The sequence below is a fragment of the Ixodes scapularis genome, unplaced genomic scaffold (genome assembly GCF_016920785.2).
Source record: "Ixodes scapularis isolate PalLabHiFi unplaced genomic scaffold, ASM1692078v2 PGA_scaffold0__279_contigs__length_252992795, whole genome shotgun sequence".
In the NCBI taxonomy this organism is placed as follows: Eukaryota; Metazoa; Arthropoda; class Arachnida; order Ixodida; family Ixodidae; genus Ixodes; species Ixodes scapularis.
In genome coordinates, this window is record NW_024609835.1 from 75,396,663 (window position 1) to 75,420,878 (window position 24,216).

Genomic DNA, 24,216 nt, shown 5'->3' on the forward strand with positions numbered 1-24,216 from the left:
GAAGTAATTGCTCGCACTCCTTTTATGCTTGTGGGAGTTGTCAAACTTCGATCAAGCGGCAATACCTTTCACCAGCTTGTGTTTGCTCTCGCATGTTTCTTCTGAAGACAAAAAAATGAAAGCCGTTTACAACTCCCTGTAACGCCGAATTAGAGCGCAGCTCTTGAGGAGGAGGAGGGAAGGGTAGTGGGGGTCACGTTCTCGGGGGGGAGGGGGGGTCATGTGATCTGGGGGTGTGTTCACGTGACCTTGGGGGGGGGGGGGTCACGTGACATCGGGGGATCACGTGACCCCCAGAGGGAGTTTTCCGCTAGATTTAGCGGGGAAATATTTCCGCTAGATTTAGTGGGCAAATTTTTCCGCTCGATTTAGCGACGAAATTTTTCCGCTAAATCTAGCGGGAAAATATTTCCGCTGGATTTAGCGGGGAAATATTTCCGCTAGATTTAGCGAGGACATTTTTCCGCTAGATTTAGCAGGGAAAATTTTTCGCTAGATTTAGCGGGGAAATGTTTGCGCTAAATTTAGCGGGGAAATTATTCCGCTAAATCTAGCGGGGAAATTTACCCATAACGCACCGCGCGGTTACGCCGACGGCGAGGCCGCTCAAGCCGAAAGCGGGCGCCTAAGAGCTGCGCTCTAGAAACAAAAGCAAATTTATAAGACGAAGTCAGGGCCGGCTTGCTACACTTTGTTTCACCTTAGCATGGACTATTGTAAACCGCGCATGCTAAAAGTGCGAGCTAATGCATTGGATGAAGCCCTGGTGGTTGCACCAGCGCTCGTGGAGCGAGTGCTCCAGTCAAAGCAGTTAGGCTAGCCGCTCGCGCTTGCACAGCCTTCACAGTTAGTTCATGCTAAAGTGAGACTAAGAATATAATCAATGTCTTAGCTTGGACTGTGTGAAGGAAAGCCTGCCAAGCCTGGAGCGCCCAAGCGCTTGAAACTCGGCTTGACGCCACTCCGCTCGTGCGCTGGCTTCTGCAGTACTTTCTTTCACACAGACTCAGCTAAGGTGCTAATTCTATTAAGCCAGCCGACTTTGTGCATGAACCACTCTTAAGATTACATAAAGGTAACAATTTTAATCGGGTGTTTACAATATACTCTGTTTCCCCTTATGATGTACCGCAGGAAAGGCTACAAGCGCGAGCTCCTTGTTCTAAGGCGCATCTCGGCGGTACAAGCTCTCGTGCGTTAAAAGCAGCTCTCAACGCTATGAGCTCGCGCTCCTGGCCTTCTCTGCGGTACAACATAAGATGAAACGGAGTATAGTGTTGACACGACTTCTGATCTCATTTTATAGGTGTGCAGCGATGTGCAACGATATGTGCAACATGTGCAACGATAAATACGAATTCATCCATACGTGCACGTGCAACTATGAAATTTACAAAAAAATTATATTTAAGAACTTTCATCATGCTTGTAACGATGCATTGATTTTACTGCGGCTGTTTTGGAATAAATATGTTTATTTATAACCGAGTTACGACACTTAAAATATTGTATCTGGATTCCGCTCAAATTCTCAGTGACCCGGCGTGTCGGGGCATTTCACGGGATACACCACGTTTATGAGCAAGGCGAAGGTGCAGGTCACAAAATGATTCCACATGTTTTGTTTTCTTTTTTTATCTGTTAGACCAGCTACCCGCATAGAACTGAGGAGCCGACGACGCCTTTCTATTTCAACGTCGGGAAGACTCCTTCTCAAACGCTGTGCAGACGTCTTCTCAAACGTTGTGCAGACGTCTTCTCAGACGTTGTGCAGACGTCTTCTCAGACGTTGTGCAGACGTCTCTTCAGTTCAATGCCGGGACGACGTCTTCTCGGAGCTCGTGTCAACATTTCTTCAGTTCAACATCGGGAAGACGCTTTCTCAAACGTCGTGTAGGCGTCTCTTCATTTCAAACTTTAAGCGACGTCTTCTCAAACGTCGTGTAGATACCTCTTCTGTTCAACGTCGGGATGACGTCTTCTCAAACTTCCTCTAGACACCTCTTCAGTTAACCGTCGGCACGACGTCTTTTCCATAGAATCATTAGACGACGTCTCCTTAGTATGGCGTTGTGATGACGTCCCCCCGGTCCAACGTTAAGATGACGTCCCGTCAATGTTTAGACGAGGTCTCCTTAGCCAACCGTCAGAACGAGGTCGTCTGGGGTCTCGATGGGGCTAGAAGTTCGGCGTGCGATGTGTCCCGCTCACTTGCGGAGTCCCTGGAGGCTGTTCCTGGCGACGAACGCGTCGTGCTCCTGCAGCACCTCGGCGATGTGGCTGCGGACGGCGTGGGCCCTGTGGCGCTCGTCTGCGCGTACGGGCTGGTCGTCCAGGTACACCAGTTCCGGGAAGTGCGAGATCACATACAACCTGAAACAGGCAGGAAGAGAAAAGGAACGTTGACTGGACGCACAAAAAAAAGCACCGCGCAACATTCTTCCAGGCTTGTTCCGAGTTACGCACCTAAAAAGAGTAAGCCTGAGATGAGAATCTGAAATTAAATAACGATAAACCTCCCCTCACTATTTTTTTAAAGAATTCCGAAAATAATCTTAATTATTGGCGTGCTGAGGTTAAAAAAAAAGTGTGTGTGGGGGGGGGGGGGGGGGGCGGGGGGGGGGGGAGGTTTTGCTTTTTAGGGAACTGCCATATAACGCCCATTTGCTCGAATTGTTTATCCAATAACTTCTAAAACTAGCGATACTCCGCTGAAATCACTGAAACGACGTTCGCAACTTCTGAGATAAGGGAAGAAAGAACCGAGCTCGCTTATGACGTCACAGTCGAACTGTGACGCAGCAGGTGACTACAGGCAAGGTTGGACTCGATTGGCACGGGTGGATTCGCCGTTGCACGGCCGGGAACGGCATTCCTTGTGGCAGCTTTGCTCTCGACTTAGAAGCAATGAGAGTTTTTCTACCGCATGGGGGCGCGACAACGCCATCCCTCCCAGAGTCGTTTATACAGTGTGTGTTTGGCCAATGGGCAGAGATTGTTGCCCGGTAGAACCAGCGAATTTTGCGATAGCACAATATGGCGTTCCTTTGTCTTGTTTATTCCTGAGAAATCGCATGGAGTTCCTATGAGTCAGAGTCACAAAATGATGGACAGCAGTAGTCATCCCCCGGTTGCCAGACTATGCTGCTGTGGTTGCCAGGCTGTCAAAATCTCCTTAAGAAGGCCAAACTCTCCAAGTATAAACGGCTCTGATCTCTCCTAAAGCCCATCTATCCTGAGAAAAGTGGCGCCATTTATCGCTGCGGATATCCTCGAGACACGTGCCGCGCGCCGCTTCTGGGAAGAACATGGCATCTGAAATCTACCTCAGTGCTGCGCTGTGCCGTCATGGCCTTCTCAAGGGTTGCACGTTGCACTACTTTTAAGACATGAAGGGGAAAGCGCTTTAACCCCCTCTAATGCAAATACATCGAGGTGCTTTAAATGGAAACTGAAGCGGTTTTGTATTTGAGTGAAAACACTTAAATCGTCTTCATCTTGTCATTAAATCACAAGTATCGAGATTATTTTTCAATTTGGTGCACGGAGGCTGCAGAAAATCATTTTCAATGTACCGCTAATGCCCCTTCTTCTCGGAGCGCTACGTCATAAAAGGAGTTTTCGGAATCAGCGATCTCCCGCATCTTCAGCGCCTATCAAAGCTATGCACGCGTACGCTTGCTGTGGGTCGGTGGCCGAGTGGGCTAGCGCACACAAGCTCGGAGCATGTGGAGCGAAAGCTCGCGCTGCAGAACACGGGGAGCCTGGGTTCAATCCCCACCCCTGCCCGTTTGCATCTGGATGAGCATCGTACCGGTGTAAAAAAAAATAAAAAAAAAACTCAAGATTGGTGTTAGTCCGGGGGAATATACTTGGCAAGCTTGCAATTGCACGCGCTGTCTAAGGCGAGCGATACGCGCTTGGCGGCCGAAAGACTTTTATAACGTAACAACTGGTCGGAGGGTTTTAGTGTTTTTTCGCGTTTAGTTACATCTTCGGAGATATTCAGATTCACGGAATACAGAATTCACCTCCAACTCGTCTTTTTAAAGAACCTTTTAATGTTCCCTTTAACAATAGTAAAAATAATTTTATTTTTTATCGATTATGATGGTGGGACCTGAGAGAAAAAAAAAAAAAAAGCTGCAGTGCGCAGCTTGACTGGTGCTTATGTCCCTACAATGGTTAGCTACAAGCATGTAGGAAATATAGAGAAAAGTAATTACACGCACACAGAAAGCGACAATTGAAACTCAAATGACTACGCGTATTTAGTCTATCAAAGGAAAAAAAAAAAAAAAAACGGAAATCACGTGCAAAAATACAAGCTCAAATCTTTAAAAGTGATACAGCCTAAATCCACATTATTACTATAAAAATTATTTAACAACTGTAGCAGTGCAAGTTTAAGCATTTGAAATGCTTAGTTCGTTCGCTGAGTGACCGGCCTTCACCTCTCTGCGTGGCGAATGGGGTATGTTGGTAAATTTTCCGCCAAAGACGCAAGTTTTTTATTCTTTTCTTGGAAAATACATGAGCCCCTTATTTTTTTCTTCTTGAAACTGACGCATGGTTTATATTCATATAACTTGTAAACAACATTTATCTTGAAGCTCCCAAATATTTCAGGAGTGTGAGTGTCAAAGAATATTACATATACGCTCCTTATATATATATATATATATATATATATATATATATATATATATATATATATATATATATATATATATATATATTTGTTACAGAACCAGTTTTTCCATATTGGTCAGGGTTGATGAACTCCAGACTAGATGGCAGCATGTTAAGTGAGAGTATAATAGAGAGTTGTAAATGAACAATTTAGCATTCGTGGGCAACAAAGAACGGTAGCGATTTAGGATTCGTATCACTCGGGATAGCTTTGGGATAAGATCATTTAATCCCAGGACATGTTCTCATTAAAAAATACGCCGACAGCTTTGAAGGAACTTACTATTTTGATGGAATAGGAAGTGATTTAGATAGTACAACCGACTTGCTTTTTGGAAGGAAAATGACAGATTTTGTTTGATTAATGATTATTTTTAAATAGTTACTATCGCAACAGGATTTTATCTTGAATAAAGTCAGGTTCGCCATATCCATTAAACCATCACTTAGTTCGAAAAAAAAAAATGCTTGTATTATTTGCGTAGCTGACAAAGTTCGCTTTCGTATTAGCGTTCACAATGTCGTTTACGTGTAAGTTAAAGTGGTCCTAAAATACTTCCTTGTGGAACGCGTGACGTGATATGTTTCATTCCGGAAGAGTAATCCTAAAGCCTCTAGATAAAGGCGTATTTTACAAGTACACCAACCATTGTTGTCGAAAAAACTACTTATAACTTTTTCTACAACTTGCAGAAGAAAAAAAAAAAAAAAAACCTTCATTAAAGGGTTTTAGTAGCAGATCTAACTAGCCTGCAAATTCCTCCAATAGACCAATTTGATCAGTCAGTTTGGCTATGCCACCGTTGCCGCAATGCATCGAGGGAACTTTCGTCTTTCTGCACGTGCCCCATTCTCGCTGGAGCTCTTCGCGTGCAGAGTGCGAGACGGCACGAGGCGACTCGGGCATTGCCGCCTGCCTCTTGTGAGCCAAATTTATGGCGGCTTCACGCATGTGCCGAAGGCTTGGTGAGATCGGTCTCACTGTGATATCAGGGTGTTTTTTTAGAACGAGTTAAAGCGCCGTAGGAGGGTTGAGGTCGCAGCAATCCTACCGATCTACGGTGGGAAGGAGAAACTACCCCCAAAGGTGGAGCAAAGCGCGCCTTTTCATTCTAGCCCAGCCGTGGCCGTGTCAAAAGAATGGTAACCGGACAAAAGCTCACCCATATTTTTTTTTTTTGCTACCCGGGCAAAACACGGGCTGGGATAAAGTGTAGACGTGATGGACATTGCACCATTTTTAGGAGAACTGGCATCCCATCCCATGAAAACGTGTCGACAGATAAGCCATAACAGGCAGAGAAGCAACGATTTTGGACTGAAATTTAGGTCACTGAAACTGAGTGGAGCTGATAAGATAAAGCTTGCTTGACTCGAGGTATGCCGGAGCACCCTTGTGCCACGTTCAAGAAACTACGTGAACCGAAGTTTTTGAGCCCGAAGAGTGACCGAAGAAGCGAAGTCACCCTTCGGTGACGTCGCTTTGTCATTGTACTTATGTCACGCTAAACGCGCACATAAAGGTTAGGCACAATGTCATTACTAATGCATGGGTTTTCTTGGGGTTCAGGGAAATATTTGAAGTGAATGGCTAGGAAATTTAAATAATTTCCGTCACTGAGCGTCGTAATAATGTATTGGCAATGAAGGATTGTTTCAGGGTGATGTGAAAGGGAAACTGAAGAAAAACTAATACACAAAGCATTGAGTTGCGATTTTTTTTTAATATATTGAAGAAGCGGGAGTTGGGCCTTTTAGACAAGTGCAAGACAGACAACCAATTTAGAAAGCTGTGCGGAATTTTGGATAGGCTGGCGTTCCTTCCACCACAGCTTGTGCCCGAAGGACTCACCCACATCACGGAAAAGTCTGCCCGTGACATCGGCGACCTTCTGGACTACCTTGATTGCATGTATGTCAACGACCCCTTCAGTTATGCTTCTGCTCCTTCTGCGGCGGCACCCAGAGCGAATTCTTCTCTGTGCCTGAGTGTGCACCGACGACGACCGGAGTTTCCTCCGGAACGGCGGAATATGTACGACGCCACTCTTCAAAATAAAGACCGGACGAACAACAACCGCGAAGGATCTAATACAGGGTTCCAGAAGTTTGTCGGCCACGCCTATGCAAGCGCCTGGAGGCTGATTGAATGCCTACATGAAAAGCAGGCGCTCGTTGCCACGGCATTGACACAAGCACGGATCGAAGGCTGAACCCCCAGAGAAGCGCGCGGGTGCGAGAAACCACTCTGCGCCTGCAGAATCGTCTAAAAAACATTTTCCAGGGGTTTGAAGTACACCCAAATCTACCAAGACTGCTGGAGCGAGTAAAGGACTGCATTCGCGCTTCTAACCAATCGATAAATAAACTTGTTTCTACTCTAATCAGCAAACCATGCGCCTGTCATATTTACTTTATCGTTGCATTGGTATCGCACGCATGCGCCTAAGTTGTCCGCACTTGTATTAAGACCAACATGAAATTTTCTCCTGGTGAGCTTTTGTCTGGGTTTGTGAAAAAAATGGGTGAGCTTTTGTCCGGTGAGCTTCTGTCCAGTGGGCTTTTGTCCGGGATTCCAAAAGAATTCAGCACGTGCTCCTGTCTTCGTGGCGGCTCGGCGATATTGCATCCAGAGTCCAGACTCTGGCATATTCAAGTGGTTTATCTAAAGCATGATGGCAAGCTAACTCACAAGCTTTATAAATAATACCCATTGAATCTTATTGCATAGTCCAGTACAAATTGTTGTGTGTATGTTTATACATCCGGAAGTTAGTCTGCCATAGTGAGGGCCTATTGCCTGAGCTGTAGATGAGCAATTTGGCCAGTGCAGTACAACCGCTAGCCTGGGGTCTTTAACGTGCATCGCGCAGTAGTGACACACGACCCTCACGCCGGTACGATGCTCATCCAGATGGAAACGGGCAGGGGTGGCGATTAAACTAATCGAGTATACTGTATCCTCACATTTTATTATCACGTTTATTTCACGTTTTTCTAAATTCAGTTCGTGCAACGGTGTCCAGAGATGAAATATTTAGCCGGTTCACTGCAGTTTGACAATATTTAAATAACTAAAGAAGACGATACTCCTATCACTTTTCCTTTGTGATAAGCTATGCCATTATCTTTTGGACATTTCCCTTTCAGCACTTTCTATGCCATGCATTTGCTTGCGATTGCGACAATTCAGGCTTTGAAGTATCTTTAACCACCAGTTGCAGAGAATTAGACTAGACGGAGACGAAGATGAGCTCGTAGCTATAACTTTTTCCGTCAGTCGCTAAGAATTAAACCACAGGCGAAAATCAAATCCTCAAAGGATTTGATTTTGAAGGGTCGCAACCGTTTATATATTGGGAGAGTTATTCAGTTTTTCACAGATGCGAACAGTCCACCACGGCTGGGGGGTCTGGCAACTGTAAAATGGTACCTTCCCTCCACCATCCTTTGTTGCTGAAAAAAAAAATAATTGGGTTTTGTGTATGTTTCTACAGCCTAGAACTTGATCTGCCTCAACGGGCGACGAGTCTCCCAGCTGTAGATGAGCAATTTAGCCAGTGCAGTACAAATGCTAGCCTGGGGTCTTTAACGTGCACCACGCAGTAGTGATACACGACCGCACGCCGGCACGATGTCATCCAGATCGAAACGGGCATGGGGTGGAGATTGAACCCATAATCTCTGGGTTCTGCAGCGCGAGCTCCAAGCTGGTGTGCGCTAGCCCAATCGGCCACCGATCCCCCCTTTGTTGCTGACACATAACAGTGACTGTTTCTCGATCCACGCCACTTTGTTTATCGCGAAGTCGGATTGTTCTTGTGGGCCCCAAGCTTCGTCGGTTGGCCACAGTCTCTCAGTATAGACCTATTTCACAAGGACGCCGCCATCTTGAAATGTCGTCACTTCCAGTATGGGCGAAAACATTGTTTTGTCGTCCCCACGCCAATAGAAGGCATTTAGAATATAAGCGTAACCGTCACCCATTCTCGTTTTGTCTATCCTTTATATTTTTGCGCTATTTGCAGATTGAACTGCTTTATTATTTTTTTCGTCGGACTCGACGGAAGCCTGCGAATCGCCCCTTAAGCATTGCACGCATCTAAGCAAAAACAACGTTGCGTCGCGTCGCCGGGTGGCGTAACCATAGCAACCGCCGGCGACCATTGTTGACCTTCCCTTGTCTTATCGAGACGCCGAGCCACTGAAGCGGGCGTTGACGAGCCTCCACAAAGTCCAATGCTGGGGATAAGGACACGGTCGAATCTAGAATGGCACTAGCCTGTCCTGCTGTTGTAATGATGAAGTAAAGTGAACGGAACAGAGGGCGATTCACACATTTGCGTCGAACCCGGACGAGTGCCACTGCAACGGCCTGCGACGTACGGGTTGCTGTGGCCGCAGCTGCGCCCGCTCTAACAAAACCCGTTTTTATCCCGTTTTGTTGCAGCCGACGCAGCTGTTGCAACCGCGACCCGTACGTCGCAAGTGTTGCAGTCGCACTCAGTCGGACTCACGCAAGTGTGAGAACCAGCCTCAAAGCTGGGGTCACGCTGCCCATATACATCATACAAAAGACAGTTTGCAAACCCGAGTCACCGCCATATCCGTGGTTCGAATGCCGCGTGACTAGTTTCCTCCTTGAACTCGTTGTCATGCGACATTCGAAGCACGGATCTCGGATTCATTTGCAGTCTGTCTTTTGTATGATTTATATATAATAGATGCCGCGAACTTTTTTTTAATCGAAGTTTCGATGATCGAATCAAGCGGTTCGAAAGGTTGAAAAGATTTCGTATTTTCGAACTTTTCATATTGAGAAATTCGACGGAAGTCGAATTTTCGAACTTATTAAACTAAGAATTTGGACGCTTTTTGAATTTTCTAACTTATTACGCTGCAAAATTCGATGCTTGTCGAACTTTCGACCTTGATAGACTAAAAAATTTGATGATTTTCGAACTTTAGAACTTCTTGCACTAAAACGTTCGCAACTTTTCGAACTTTCGACTTCCTACGCTAAGAAATTCGATAATTTTTGAACTTTCGAATTTATTAATCTAAAGAATTAGAAAATTGTCGAACTTTCGATTCCAGAAAAGTCAAAACTTCGACCAACTTCGAACTTTTAGGGTAAAAGTTCGAAGTTCATCGAACTTCGAAAGACCGGCGGGCGGTTTCGTTTGGATTCAAGCAGTGAAATACATTCGTTTTTTTTTTTTTTTTTGTTTTTTTTTTTCGCAATTTTACATGGGGTGCCGCATTCCTTGCGAAGGACGATGTGATTCATTTCAATCATCTGGCATGCTTGTTTTTAGAAAAATATATCCCCGAAGGAGCGAGGAAGGACGACGGGTTTTTGACAATTGTCGTTTGTGCCATATTTGAAGCGCGCTATAGCCGAAGCTATTTATGGTAGAGATGTTAAACTTTTTAAGAATGATCTATAAATAGCCTAGGTGAGCGTCGTCTTAAGATGTGATTATTGTTGTTCAAGACGAGTTTTGAATAAATATCCAAACATGTACCTGCGGACAATTATGCCCTAAACTTGGTAATTTTTTTCGCCTACATTGTTTCGGGTATCGTATTTAAATTAGCACCAGAGACAGTACATATCATTACCATCTGCAGATTACAAGATAATGTATTTCTTTTTTTTTCCCCCGTTGAGGAACAAATTAACTCATGGGGGAAGATTTCTAAAATTGTTCAAGTTCAGCACGTCATAAAAAAAAAAAAAACATTTTTTTTTCTCAATTTACGTTTTTGGGACGTGTTTCTTTTGGCCTGTACACATTTTGGTAGGAGAAACTTGTTTCATAGTTCTGGACCTCTGAATATGCAAGAATACAACACTTCCGGCGGGTTCTTGATAGTTTTTTTTTTTCTCTCCAGCTTTTTATTTTTGCATTTATTGTTATGTTTATTTATTATTTTTTACCAATGGCACAGTTATTTAGGTCGAAAAGACATAGCTTTCAACTTTCGAGCCACCGAGCATGTGACGAGTAGTGCCTCCTGACAACGAGTTTCTAAAGGCCTGTTCACTCATGCAGCGGGGCGCTACAAGCATAGCGCTGACCTCGTGCTAAGCACGTGCCGACGGGAGCGTTCACCAGCTTTGTATCGCACCGTCAAAACTGTTGCTCATAGCATATGATAAGTACCTGACGGCACGTGAGCAGCGTTACATCAGCGCTTCGCTGCATGTGAGAACCGGCCTCTGTAGTATCGTTCGACGTGTAGCATCTTTTCGTCTGCAACCCCGGACCGGTCGTCTCTGGCCGGGGTTGCTTCAGGTGCGTCATGCACCCAGCGTCCCCGCCCCAGCCAACGAAGGCTTTGACCTTCGATGTCTCCTGTCCGCCGGGCGCGTCTGTGGATTCTATCTTCGACGCGGCCACGGGCATTGTCGGCACCGCCGAATTGTTTTCTGTGCAACACCTGGGAGCAACCAACTTCCAATTGTCCGTCACCTCGTCGTCGGCCATGAGCCGCATCGTAAACGCCGGCGCCCTGAGCATCGGTGGAACCCTCGTTCCAATCGTCCCCGTCGGACCGCAAGTAACAGCCATCACATGCCTCTTGTTGCCGGTCTACGTCAAGAGCGAAGCGCTCGCCGCTGCCCTCGCACCTTACGGGAAGGTCCTGGACATCCGTTTTGGAGTGTATCAAGACCACCCGACCCTGCGGACGGGCACGCGCTACATTCGCATGGAGATGAAAGAGGCGACGCCTGTCCCGAACTTCCTCCGCGTCTCCGGGCATCGGGCAACTTTTGACTACCGCGGCCTCCGACGCGTATGCCGACGGTGCCAGCGAGAGGGCCACATCAAGGCGGCCTGCAATGTGCCCTACTGCACCCGCTGCGCCGCTTTCGGCCACGACTCAGCCGGATGCGCGGCTGGTTGTGGACGTTGCGGGGCGGCCCACGCGACGGTGGACTGCACCCAACGTCGCACCTACTCCTCCGTGGCCGGCCAGAGCCCGGACGAGTTCCCGGCCCTGACATCGACCCCTCGGGATGGACCCCCTGCCACCCCCGCACCTGCAGCGTCGAACGCACCCGCCCCGACACCCGCCGTCGGCCCCACCGAGTCTACCGTGCCCTCCCCGTCCGAGCCCACTGAGACAACCTCGCCTGAGCTTGATGCGGCGACACCGCAACCCACGCCGGCTACCTCCATGGCCACAGGTGAAGATTCGAACGCGCCAGTAGCCATACTTTCGAACGCGCCGGCAACCACATTTCTGAGCGACGCTAAGCCTAGCGTTCCACTCCCCTCGAGCGCCAGCTCCGATGAAGAGGCGATACAACTTGAGTCCCCGACTGCGCCGGAATTTCAGTCCAGTCCGAGCCTCAACTGGAGCGACCTCACGGAGGGCTCGGACGAGGAACGCCTCGTCATCCACGAGATCGCCGGGGATGCCGCCGGGGACGCCGCCGGGGACGCCGCGAAAGGAGTGGAAACCCGCTCAAGACCGCGTTACCGTGAACGCCGCCGCAACGCAAGCCTGGAACCGCGGAGACTTCGCAGCCGCAGTCGCAGCCGACACGGTGGTGCTGAGGAAGGGAAGCGTGTCCTTTCCAGCAGCGACGAGTTCGCGACCCCGCAAGGCATCCCGGCCGCAGCAGCTCGCCTCAAGCGCTCGCGGAACGACTCCCCTTCGCCCACTGGAAGCCCCAGCAGCCAGCCATCGTCCGGAACACCCTCGGATTAACGAAGTGCCGGTGACTCATTTTCCTCCTCTTCGCACGGCTACGGGTCCTCACCCTGAATGTCCAGGGGTTCCGCAGTGCGACTAAACAAGTGGAGGTTCTCCAGCTTGCCCGGACTGTCGGTTGCGACTTTCTCTTTCTCCAGGAGACAAATTTTGTTAGGCAACGCGACGTCACCCTCTTCAAGCAACGTTATGCAGTGGATTGTTTCTTCTCCTTTGCTACTACCCGGAGCTCCGGGGTAGGAATTATTATTTTTAATCGCGCGCTCATGCGGCAAAGCTCGTGCTGCTTTGACCCCGATGGCCGATTCATCACATTCGATTTTTTTCTGGACGCCGCCCGTTTTCGCACCGTGTGTGTTTACGCCCCGGCACAACGCTCGCACTCCACGGCATTCTACAAGAACTTGGATGTTCACCTCCTCGACGCACGGCACTGCCTGGTACTTGGAGATTTCAACTGCGTCGTCGACTCCCGGCGCGACGTCAGGGGACCAGGGTACGGCCGCTCTACATGGAACGCCCGCGAATTGAGACGGCTGATTGGACATTTCGACTTGGTGGACTGCTGGACCCTCCTCCACGGTGCTACTTTCGAGCACACCTGGCAACGTGGTGGGTCAAGCAGCCGCCTGGACAGGGTCTACGTCACCGAGACCCTGGCCTCAGCCGTTCAAGCTTGTGGGGCTGTGAACTTCCCACCCGCCATCGGTCACATCTCAGACCACCGGCCAGTGCTAGCGGAGCTCTGTCTGGCTCCCTCGGCCGGGCACCAATGCTTCTGGCGCTTGGACTCCCGCGTCCTGCAGGACCCGACGAGCCGCGACCGCCTGAAAGAAGTTTTGCGCCGGTCTCTACATGGAGTGACGCCAGATCCAGCGAACTGGGACCACCTTCTGGAAACCTGGCGGGTGGCGTGCGTGACGGAGGGCCGTGCCCTGCGCCAGCGGCAAGTTGAAGAGCTCCGCGAAACATCGCTGCGAATCCGCATCGTACGTCGCGGGGGCGCTGGGACTCCCCTTATGAGGGGCTACCTGTCGCAGCTCCTCGATCGGTACCAACGCCTACTACGGGCGTCGACGACAGCAGCGACAGTTCTTCAGGGGAGGGGCGGACCCTCCTTACACCCCGAAGTGCTTCGCTACACACATCGCACACAGGCGAAGGAGCGGCGAGTCCCGCCCGTTCCAGTTCCTCCGTTGACGCCTCCGCCTGGCCAACCTTCTGTCCCAAGCTTCAGCTCCCACTTCGAGGCCCTGGCGACTTCGGAGTCAACGATAGACCGCGTGACCCTGGCCATGCACCCTTTCTTGCACGACCTCCCCAAAGTTCCACCCACCACTGGCGATCAGCTGTTCAAGCCTCCCAATGCAGAGGAGGTTCACAACGCTCTCCTGAAAATGAAGACTGGATCTGCGCCGGGCCCGGATGGATTCCCGACCGAGTTTTACCGCACATTCTGGGATGTGCTGGGGGAGCATGTGTGTGCAGTCCTCCGCATCTTCTTCACGGAGCTCCGCCTGCCGGAGTCCTTCCGGCAGGGCAGGATAATCCTGTTACCCAAGGAGGGAGGAGACCCCAGCAAACCAGGGGCGTGGCGACCCATCACTTTGCTCAACACAAGTTACAAGCTGCTCGCTTCGGTGCTTGCACAACGGCTGCATGACATCCTCCCGGACATTGTAACAACACGCCAGACGTGTTCGGTCGTGGGCCGCAGCATCCACACACTGTCATCGCTCACGAGGGACGTGCTTCACTACACGAACTCCCGCTGCGCCAGGGGTTTGATCGCCTCCCTGGACCAGGCGAAAGCGTTCGACCGGGTTGAGCACCCCTTCCTTTTCGCCACGCTCGACGCCTTTGGTTTCCCCCCGGAGGGTGTTCGCCTCTTCGAGGTCCTGTACGCTGGCATGAAAAGTGATCTGTGCGTGGACGGCCGCATGGTGGCCAGCTTCCCCGTCACGCGAGGCGTACGCCAGGGCTGCCCACTCTCGCCGCTCCTCTTCGTCCTGTCGCTCGAGCCGTTCCTCGCCAACATCGACCGGTGCTCCCTGGTACGCGGCCTCCCTCTCCCCGGCAGCGGCGAGGTGAAGGCGACTGCGTACGCCGACGACATCACGCTGTACCTACGCGACGCTGACGACCTTAGCGCGGCGCTTCAGGTCTTCGCGACGTACGGGTCGCTCTCGGGGGCACGCCTCAACGAGGAAAAGAGTAGAGCGTTGTGGGTTAACCGCCCACCAGACCCAGCTTCCCCGCTCCCGGCGGCTGCCGTGGTGAAGATACTGGGCGTAACGTACAACGCGATGGGAATCTCACCCGAGATGTGGACCCGCCTTGCGCGCGACATCACGGCAAGTGTGGATCGTGCCCGTGACTACGCTCTCCCCATGGCCGAGCGCCGGTATATGGCCCACTCGGTGTTCTGCGGGCGCCTCTGGTACCTAGCGCAGGTGGTAGTACCGCCGCGTAGCTTCACCAGGCAAGTGCGAAGTTCCTTGTTCAGGTTCTTCTGGATGAATAAAACCGAGCTCGTCACCCGTCAGGTGCTCTCCCTCCACGCGAGAAGGGAGGATGGGGCTTCCCCTGCGTGGATGGCACGCCCGCGCTACTCCAGCTGAAGACCATGCTCATGATCCTACACGAGGCTGAGAACCCGGCCAGATCTCTCGCTCTCTACTTCGTGGGGCACTCCCGCCGAGACCTGGGTGTCGACCTCACCGGCCCGTCGGGTGCCTGTGCTGAGACACCGCCGCCGGCTTACTGGAAGGCGCTTCAGCTGTATCGCCGCCTCGTGGAGCAGGCGCCTCAACTGGACATCACGACAACACCTGCGTCACGCCTCGCCCAGGCCCTGTTGGAACCACAGCTCACTCCCGTGCAGATTGGACTCTCGGATTCGTTCCCATGGGTCCGCCTCACATCCTCCAACCTTCCAGGACACCTTCGAGACTTCGAGTGGCAGCGAGGCTGGGGAGTGCTTCCCACACGAGACCGGCTACTTCGGTGGGGCGTGTGTCGCACCGATCAGTGCCCGAACTGCGACGCCCGAGAGACGAACGTGCATGTTGTGTCGGAATGTGTGGTGACGCGCCCGTTCTGGCGAGTCGTTCGCTCTAGCTTTCGGGGGCTGGGCGTGGCACTTTACCTCCTGCGCGGACGATGTCCTTCGGGGCTCTTCGCGTGCCTTCTGCTCGCCGCGAGCGAGTACGTCCTGTGGCGAAACCGGTGCTGCGCCTTGGGACAGGGACGGAGGCTGCGCGCGCTCTGGCCGCTTCTGTTCAGGCTACGGCGGGAGCTCGTGTCCCACCTCGAGGCGCTACTGTTCCTCCTCGGAGAGCAGGAGTTCCTGCGGCGCTGGTCCTGCCGATACCTACACGTGCACAACTCTCGCATTGAACTCCGTTTTCAATATGTTGATCATATCTAGACCGCGTTAGGCGGAGAAAGGGGGAACGGGACGACGATGCGGCCCTCTCTTTGAGGCGTCGCAGGGTCGGGACGTGCGAGCACGGTACCGGTTGGGGGGCCTCTTTGCTCGAGTGATCGCGCGGACGGGCGCTTTGCCGAGCGGTGGGTGCGTGCCCGCGCCTTAGGCACGGGGTTGGCTAGCTTGAAAGACTATATACTGTACATAGCGCGTTCTCGAGTTTTGGTTTTGTTATGGGCATGACACCACTGTTGTAAATAAAATTTTCGAAACAACAATGACCATTTACGCGATCTTTTATGCAGTGAAGAGCGACAGTAGCTATACATATGCATAAATAATTTCAGATTAAAATAGACTCGACCATGTCCTCTTTCCTCGTATTGTTTTCTTTAACAGTCCGAAATATCTGGGAGGAAGGGGGGGGGGGGGGGGGAGAGAGACTGGAGCTCCCTTCCCCCCCCCCCCCCCCCCCCCCCCGCCCCATTTTTCCTCTTCCGACGCCACTGGTATACGGTAGAACGCTCCTCGACCTCAAGTTGCGTCAGCTTCTCTGCTTTTTGCTCGGCGTTTCTTCCGCCCCAGAAAATAAACCTCCAAAGCAATTACAAACAAAAAAATTGTCAAGGTGCAGGCGAGCTGGTGTATGTTGATCATGATGCAAACTCAAGAGACTGGGAATGAAATTCGCAAGAAATAGTGTAAGAAGAAAGAAAAAAGGGGACAGGACAACGTCTCAAACTCAGCTGAGTTGAGTTTGAGACGTTGTCCTGAGCTGAGTTTTCAGCTGAGTTGAGTTTGAGACGTTGTCCTGTCCCCTTTCTTCTGTCTTCTTACACTTTTCCTTTCGAATTTCATTCCCAGTCTCAGGATTTTGTATCATGTACAAACTAAACTTACTATATGCCAGCATCACTCGGGCGGCGTTCGATCAGATTACTACCAGCGTGCAAGGGGGTAGGGGACAGTTTGCCAGATCACTTCAAGGTTTTTCTGAACCTCAACCACCTGCCTGCCCCTGGCCGTTTCGAACTGGATGAGTATCGTTAAACAGTGCGTTCGTAGGATCACTACTTCGTAATGCACGTTAATGACCAACCCGGGCTGGCGGTCACAATCACTGATCTATTGTTTCAAGTCACGGCACTGGCAAATATTCCAGCACATCCGGGGCACTCGTCGTCTCATTTAATTGCCTGACCAACTTCGCGCAGTCTAAATATCACACCCGAACTTTTCTAAACCTGATTTCGTGAAAACCAGTGAGGCGTGAAAACGTTATTTGAAACTGAAACTGTGGCGGAACATGGAAACAGGACTTCGAACTTTGCGCACTTGGACTTCAAAGTAATGAAAAACCTTCGAGGTGTTTTTTTTTTTTTTTTTGAATTTAGCCTTAAAAGAGAATCGAAACTTTCGAACTTTTCGAACTTTATGTAGAAATAAATTCGAAATCTTCGAATTTATCGAACTCTAGGTCTTTAAAAATCGCAACGTTCGAATTTTTCGAATTTTAGACCCAAAGAAAATCGAAACATTCGAATCTCGATTTTCAAATTAGGGAAGTTCGAAATCTTCGAATTTATCGAACCTCAAGTAAACAAATATTCGAAATAATCGAACCCGAACTTTTAGAAACCGTGAAAGCTTCGAACTTTTCGAAATCGAAACCCTACGATTTTGGAAAGTTGCGAATTTTTGGAATTCGAACCTCCCTACGGTCGAAAGTATTGAAACTTTTCGAAATCGATTATCAGTTCGGTTCGAAAATATTGAAACCTTTCCAATTCGAACCTAGGGTGGTTCGCGGCATCCCTAATATATAAGCAGTGTGACCCCGCTTTAGAGAAAAGGAAAACTGAAGGTCGGTTATGGCGGAGCCCCTACGCAGCTGCTCCAAAGCTTCTTATACACGCTTTGCCGTAGCTTTGTATGGGCGATGCCATTTCAGTGTCGCGCCGCCACGTCAAAGTGTCAGCGACGGTCGCTATGGTTACGTCGCTCGCGGAGCGACACGGCGCAGTTTTTGCTCGGACGTAATTTGCGGGCGTCGCTCACCTGTAGTTTGCGTTCTGCTGCGTAGTGCCGCCGTTGAGGTAGGAGGGCGCCAGCTCGTTGCCCATGAGGCAGAGGACGCGCAGGCCCGGGCAGCTGCGCGCCAAGCCCGGCACGAAGAGCGTGGCGTTGAGGAGCCGGTTGAAGTTGAGCCAGAGCACCCGCAGCCGGGGCAGCACGGGCAGCGCCGACAGGCAGTCCAGCCGGTTGTGGTCCAGGATCACCGTGTGCAGGCACTCGAAATGCGACAGGAACCGGACGTCCCTGCCGACGGCACGGCGTGCATCAACTTCTCCACCCCGTCTCACTACTAATCAGATTCACAATCCGCCCTTTTGTTGTTCCACGTCGGCGTGACGACTTGTACATAGCCATTCAAGCCTGTCACGTGAATGCATGTAATGCTCGCCTTATGCCCGCGCCAGAGAGCTCGTAACAACAGAATAATGGACGAAATCGGCCTTTTTCAAAAGTCTATCGAGCAACATTGGTGGTAACCATTGCTTGAACCCGAGGCGCGTGATTGGATCCGAGTTCACGCCGAATGCCGACGTCAGCACTCGTGTCGAATCCGAGCTGTATACTTATCAAAGACAGTGAAGTGATGGCATAGCGCGATGGTATTTTTTCGCTTCGTACGAGTCATAACGCAAGACACGGTGCTTCCTATACCAAAATGAGTTGCTGGGCGAGTCGGTTAAACATATTAACTTAAACAGTGCGAATAAGGTAAGGAAGATACAGCGCTCTTTCCTTCCTGTTGTATCTTCCTTACCTTATTTGCGCTGTTTTAAGGCAATAAGGCTTCCTAGGGTGCCTACATGTTTCCGCTCCGCTCCGGCGGAAACATGTGGGCACCCTGCTTCCTATACGACACGCTTGCACCTTTGCGTTGCACATGGTTGTCCTGCGCGTGATTCTGAGGATAAAGTATTGGCGATTCCAGCAAAACCTGTTCACGTCGTTTCAATACTTCGTATATATTTCGAAAGTAACCGGGCGTTTTCAGATTTCGGTGCGGTCAGAGTTAAGCAGTGTCACATTTTCGTGCTGCATACATCCCCTGGCCGTTGTTAGGAGACCCTGTCTGAGGCGTGTTTCTCCCTAGTATGACGGTCACATTTAAAACCCGTCTGGAGTCATGTTCAAAGCATGTATGAAGAAAACATGCTCAGAACATGCTTGATGCGTGATCATCACTTGTCTGCAGCAAACACCGTGTCTTCTGCGTGAAGTATTCGACCAGTGTGTCTTTGGCTTAAACACTGCTTATACATCATACAAAAGTCAGTCTGCATACAGATTCGAGTGCGAATAATTACGAAATCCCTGCTTCGAATGCCGCCTGGCAATGAGCTCAAGGAGGAACTTGGCACTCGGAATTCGAACCCCGGATATTGCGGTCACTCGCGTTTGCAGACTGTCTTTTGTATGATGTATAAGCAGTGTGACCACGGCTTAAAGGGCCACTGACAACACAAATATCGATATTATTTTTTTTACCGTCTCAAACGCTCCGGAAGCACGTGGTGAAACACACCATAAAAAAATTATCGAAAAAAAAATCTTTTTTTTTTTAGCGCGCCGAAAGAGTTAGTTAAGGTGCGTGTGTCCTGCTCCCTCAAATTAAGCTCCTTCTCGCTTTTTTTTTCCTTTCTTTTGGGAAAAAAGGGGGGGGGAGTGGCGCAAGTTGCATGTTTGTAAAAAAATTACTGTCATTCACAAAATACGTGTTTTTACGAAGACTGTACTACAAAAAATAAAACTCGGAGTGCGGAAGTGTTAATGAGAAAACATCGGGAGTCTCCTATAGCTTTTCCTTCAACATGGCGGCACCCGGCGGCTGTGCTCAGGGCGTTGAGAGGACGGAAAAGTGGAGGACGGCTCGGACGAGTCGTTTTTCCGTGCCGGATAAGCTCTCGGATAACCTCTCATGCAGAATCTTCGCTGGTTGGCCGGGTGGCACGTGCGTGTGCCAGCGAAAGACAAGAGGGAAATCAAGAAAGTTAAACGGCACTTCCTATTTGAAGTCATCCGAAAAGTCAAGGAGTGTACCATTTCGCTAACTACGTCATAAATTCAAGCAGACGTTTCAGATCAAGCTTCCTGAAAACATTTTTCTTTCTCCGCGAATACGCAATTATCAAGCTCGATATCTTTAGGGCGATCCCTCGGATCATTTTCAATCGTTTGCACCGATATTAAAACAAATATCGATGTAGGGGTTGTCAGTCTTTAAGCGGTCGAGGCATCATAAATGCCAAAATAGGCGGGACCGTTATTCGAGACGGCATAAAATATTCCCAGCAGGGGAAAGAGGGGTAAGCCGATCTGTACGGAATATTTTCACGTTTTTCGGTACTGACCAAAATACGAGAGGCTGCGTGTTTATTGCAGCTATGAATTTTGACCGTTTGACTAACGCGATTTTGATGCGAGTTAGCTTGCAAAATATACTCTTTATCAGTATAATGTTTGACTTGCATATTTTTTTTTTAAATTTACCAAATGGCAAAAACACTTTTTTTTCTTTTTTGCTTGACGTTTGTTTTGCCAATGCGTGGCATCCGCCAACCACTATGTTTTTTTTTTCACCGTTCATGATGACGTTTTTTCCATGTGACCTTTACCGATGTCGCAGAGGGCGTGAACAACTTCGCCGTTGTTGAAACTCTCTTAGAGCGAGCGGCGTCGTGAGCGAGTTGGTTCACGTTTAATCAATTTATGAAACAGCGCGCCAGGCAACGAAGATGGGAGAGAGGTTCAACTCTCCGCCTTCCCCATCGGGGCTCCTATTTCAAGTGTGCCTTATCAATAATCATTTAAGAGCTGCCCCAAATCTCTATTTGTCGCGTCAAACTTCTGTTGGGGTTCCAACTTTCGTCTTTGACCAATCTAAGCGAAACAGGTTTCGCGCCCTACATTCGGACTGAGTCTGTAGAATTCTATATGAACGTGTAACTTCTGTCCAATAATGTGCAAAGGCATATTATACTTTTACTATCGCAGGTTCCAATACTCTCCTCATCATCAATACCGAAAAGCATTTGCGTTATAAAACTGGCTGGCAAACTGACATAAGTGATAACCACATAAATAATAAATGAAAAAAAAGAAAGAAAAGAAGCTTTCACGGAAAACAAAAGGGGAGAGTCAAACAATGTGTGGGGATATCACTTGTTTGTTGCAAAATCCACAATCTACCAGGGTCCCAGATTACCTCGAGGGCTCTCTTTCACCGACGTACATGATAAGACGAGAAAGAAAATATAATTATTGTACCCTGTTCAGTTTTTACACGGGCAGAAAAGGGTCTTTTAGTGATAAAAGTACTCGGAGCAAAGAAGCCGAATGAAAAGAAGAAAACACCGAAAAAGCGCGACTTTTGCACAAAATAAACGCTAAAAACACGGGATCCGAAGTGCTACCTTGCAAACATTGATTAATGTAATGAAGTAACGTAATTATGATAAGCTGAAACCACCTTGAGAGAGTTGTGCGAATGCTCCTGGCACAGTGAAGCTTAGGCATTGCAATGTTGTGCAGCCCCTAAATATATTTAAATTATCATTGAAACTCGGTGTCACTATCGCGCTACAACGAGCTTCCTTGGCTACACGAGCGAGTGCTTAAGGCCCGTTCACACTATTGCGTTTGACTAACTGAGACAATACCACTTTAAAACTCTTGTGACTGCTTACGACCAGCTGCACTGCTGCGCAGCCGGTCACAAGACGTCAGAAGAGGTTTAAAAACCTGTCTAGTCTCAGTCCGGCATAGTCAAAGGCGAGGCTAAAAGCCGGTTTTTAAGCCCTTAGTCACGGCTTATACGACCGGCTCCGCCCCAGAGCAGCCGGTCCTAAGCGCCGTCGTTCACACTCTCGCGACCGAGTAAGACCGACAGAGACCAGACCGGTTTCCAAGCCTTCTGCGACTTATTAGGACCGGATGCGCTGCAGCGGAGCTGGTCCTAAGAGATCGCAAGAGGCTTAAAAACCGGTCTGGCCTCTCTCGGTCTTACTCGGTCGCAAGAGTGTGAACAGGCCTTAAGCGCCGTTCACACACTTGCAGCCGAGTAAGACAGTAAGGCCAAGAGAGACAAGACCTGTTTTTAAAGGCCCGTTCACACACGTGCAACCGAGTACGACCGAGAGAGACAAGACCGGGTTTTAAGCCTTTTACGACGGCGTAGAACCTGCTGCTTACGACGGGGTATACGTAGGACCAACCGGTAGTGTTGAAGTCGGTCGTAGTCGGTCGGAAGTGTGTGAACGGGCCTTTAGCTATACGGCCTTTAAGGCTGGTTCACATTTTTGCCACCGCTGGGATTGACTATGACAGAATCGGTTTTTAAGCCGCTTGCGACCTCCATCGCCGCTGCGCCGCCCATCGTAACCAGTCACAAGCGAGTTAAAAACCGGTTATGTCGAAGTCGGTCGCAGTTAGTCGCAGGTGCCTGAACGAGCCTTTAGTTACCCATCTGAACAGAAAATTACAGTCGGTGACAGGTTTAGAGCATAGGGAAGATCCTCCCAGCTCTTCCCACCTTAGCAAAGGTACGCTCGGCTGACGTAAGCGATCACCGCCTCAGCGTTCGGCTGGAGTTCGTGTTCTCCGGTCGCCCGAAGGGGAAGAGGGGCTCTTTTGTTACCATGCCGGCTGCTTGAACAATGCAGCATTCACGGTGCATAGCTCAGCACAAAATTCGAAGTGGGTAAAGCTCACATTTTCTGACGACTGCTTTCGGAAGAGAGGTCCGGCACTAACAATAAACGACACTTGGTTTACTGTTGGTATTTTTACGTTACACTGAGCCCCGCGCTTTATTGAAGATGACGTGGACATGCCCACAAGGCCTGTGGGAATGTCCCCAGGCCTTGTATTAGGTAAGCGCCAAAATGCGGAGAAAACAAACGGGTTCGATCTCCTCGCCAATAGCCTGTTACCCGTGCACGATCGATCCGATTTTACCCCATGCAATAAAGCTGTATTCGCAACTAAGAAACAACGAGACTATCACAGCCCCTTAGACACTACAGCTTCAAAACAGGGCAAGCTGACCCGGTACGAATGCGCATGTGACGTAATTCGGTGCCTACGTCACTTTGGTGCGCTGCAGCAATATACCCCAGTCACACTGGCAGGCGTCACAAAAGCGATAAAAGTTAAAAAGGAAACGGCCTCGTTTAAAAATCCACATGAAATTGATCAGACTACTGGGCATCAATAAGATGCTTGTTCTATCGGGATGCACGCGATCAGCTCTAGTTCATCAGGCCTCATGTACACGGGGAAAAACGCGGATGTAAACAGTGTTTTATAGCTTCCTTCATTCACAGGAAAACAACCTATTAGTGCGTACGTACTTCAATTGGTTGTGGCTCAAGTCCAAAACCTCGACGTCGGACGTGTATTTCTCGATGAGGCTGTACGGCACGACAGTCAAATCTTCGTAAGCCAAACTCAACTGCTTCTTTTGCTGTTGCCCCGCCGGAGACAAGTTAGGCCTAGACACGGACACGGCCTGTGCGGCGCACATGTCGCCAAAATCATCCGGAGCACAGAAGCACCGCACAATCCCGATGGAAGACGTCGATGTTTCCTCAACTCCGCTTCCACTGAGCCGCGCTGGTCACACTTTCGATTGTCGCGAAACTTCGCTCCGTGTCCTTTAGAAGTTAGGGTGCCAGCGTATCCGAAAATCAATATCGGCGATGATTCGTTCTCGGCGCAAACGTTACCAAAGAGATAAACATATCTCCGGCGGCTGATCCGAAACGGGTGACGACGGCGGGGCCCTCGCGTGCGCTCTAGAAGAGCCTAGCTTTAAGAGAGGCATCAACTCAAGCCCCGGAGGGCGCTCCCAATTGAATGGTGGACGCCTTTTGCGGGGGTTCGCCGGAAGTGTGCGTGCGCTTCGTCGTCGCGTGATGAGGGGCGGAGGCGCTTGCACACGATGGACGCTTCCTCTTTGCAGTTCGTACTTTAAAGGCGTCCTATAAACCACGTGACCCCAATCAAGCAGTTGGAAGCACTCTGAGATCTAGACGCACTATACGCGTACTGATAACTGGGAAATGGGAGAGTTGGGGGGGAGAAAGATAAGGGGACGTGCCGCAGCCAAACAGTGCTCGAGGACATTCGACATGGTCGTTCCAGCGCGGGTCGGTTCGGTGGGAGGCGCCGTGATGAACAATCGTTAAAAATGTCCGCGTGGTCAGCATGATTGATTGTCTGTCGGTGGTGTCATCGCTCGTTTAACTGGATAAGCCTTCCTATCGAGCGAGAGCGAGGCACGCGGGCGGACGACG

At 49.8% G+C, this 24,216-nt stretch overlaps 1 protein-coding gene across 1 annotated transcript; it reads right to left on the minus strand.

Annotated features, from left to right (window-relative positions):
• Positions 1–1,732: 1,732 nt before the first annotated feature.
• Positions 1,733–23,742, minus strand: LOC115308617 (leucine-rich melanocyte differentiation-associated protein). The gene is made up of 3 exons (XM_029966622.3): positions 23,272–23,742; positions 17,909–18,169; positions 1,733–2,373 (listed from the first exon to the last, which is right to left on the minus strand). Exons 1-3 carry the CDS (start codon positions 23,442–23,444, stop codon positions 2,208–2,210), a joined length of 600 nt encoding a protein of 199 aa, XP_029822482.1. The 5' UTR covers positions 23,445–23,742; the 3' UTR covers positions 1,733–2,207.
• Between the last annotated feature and the right edge of the window lie 474 nt (positions 23,743–24,216).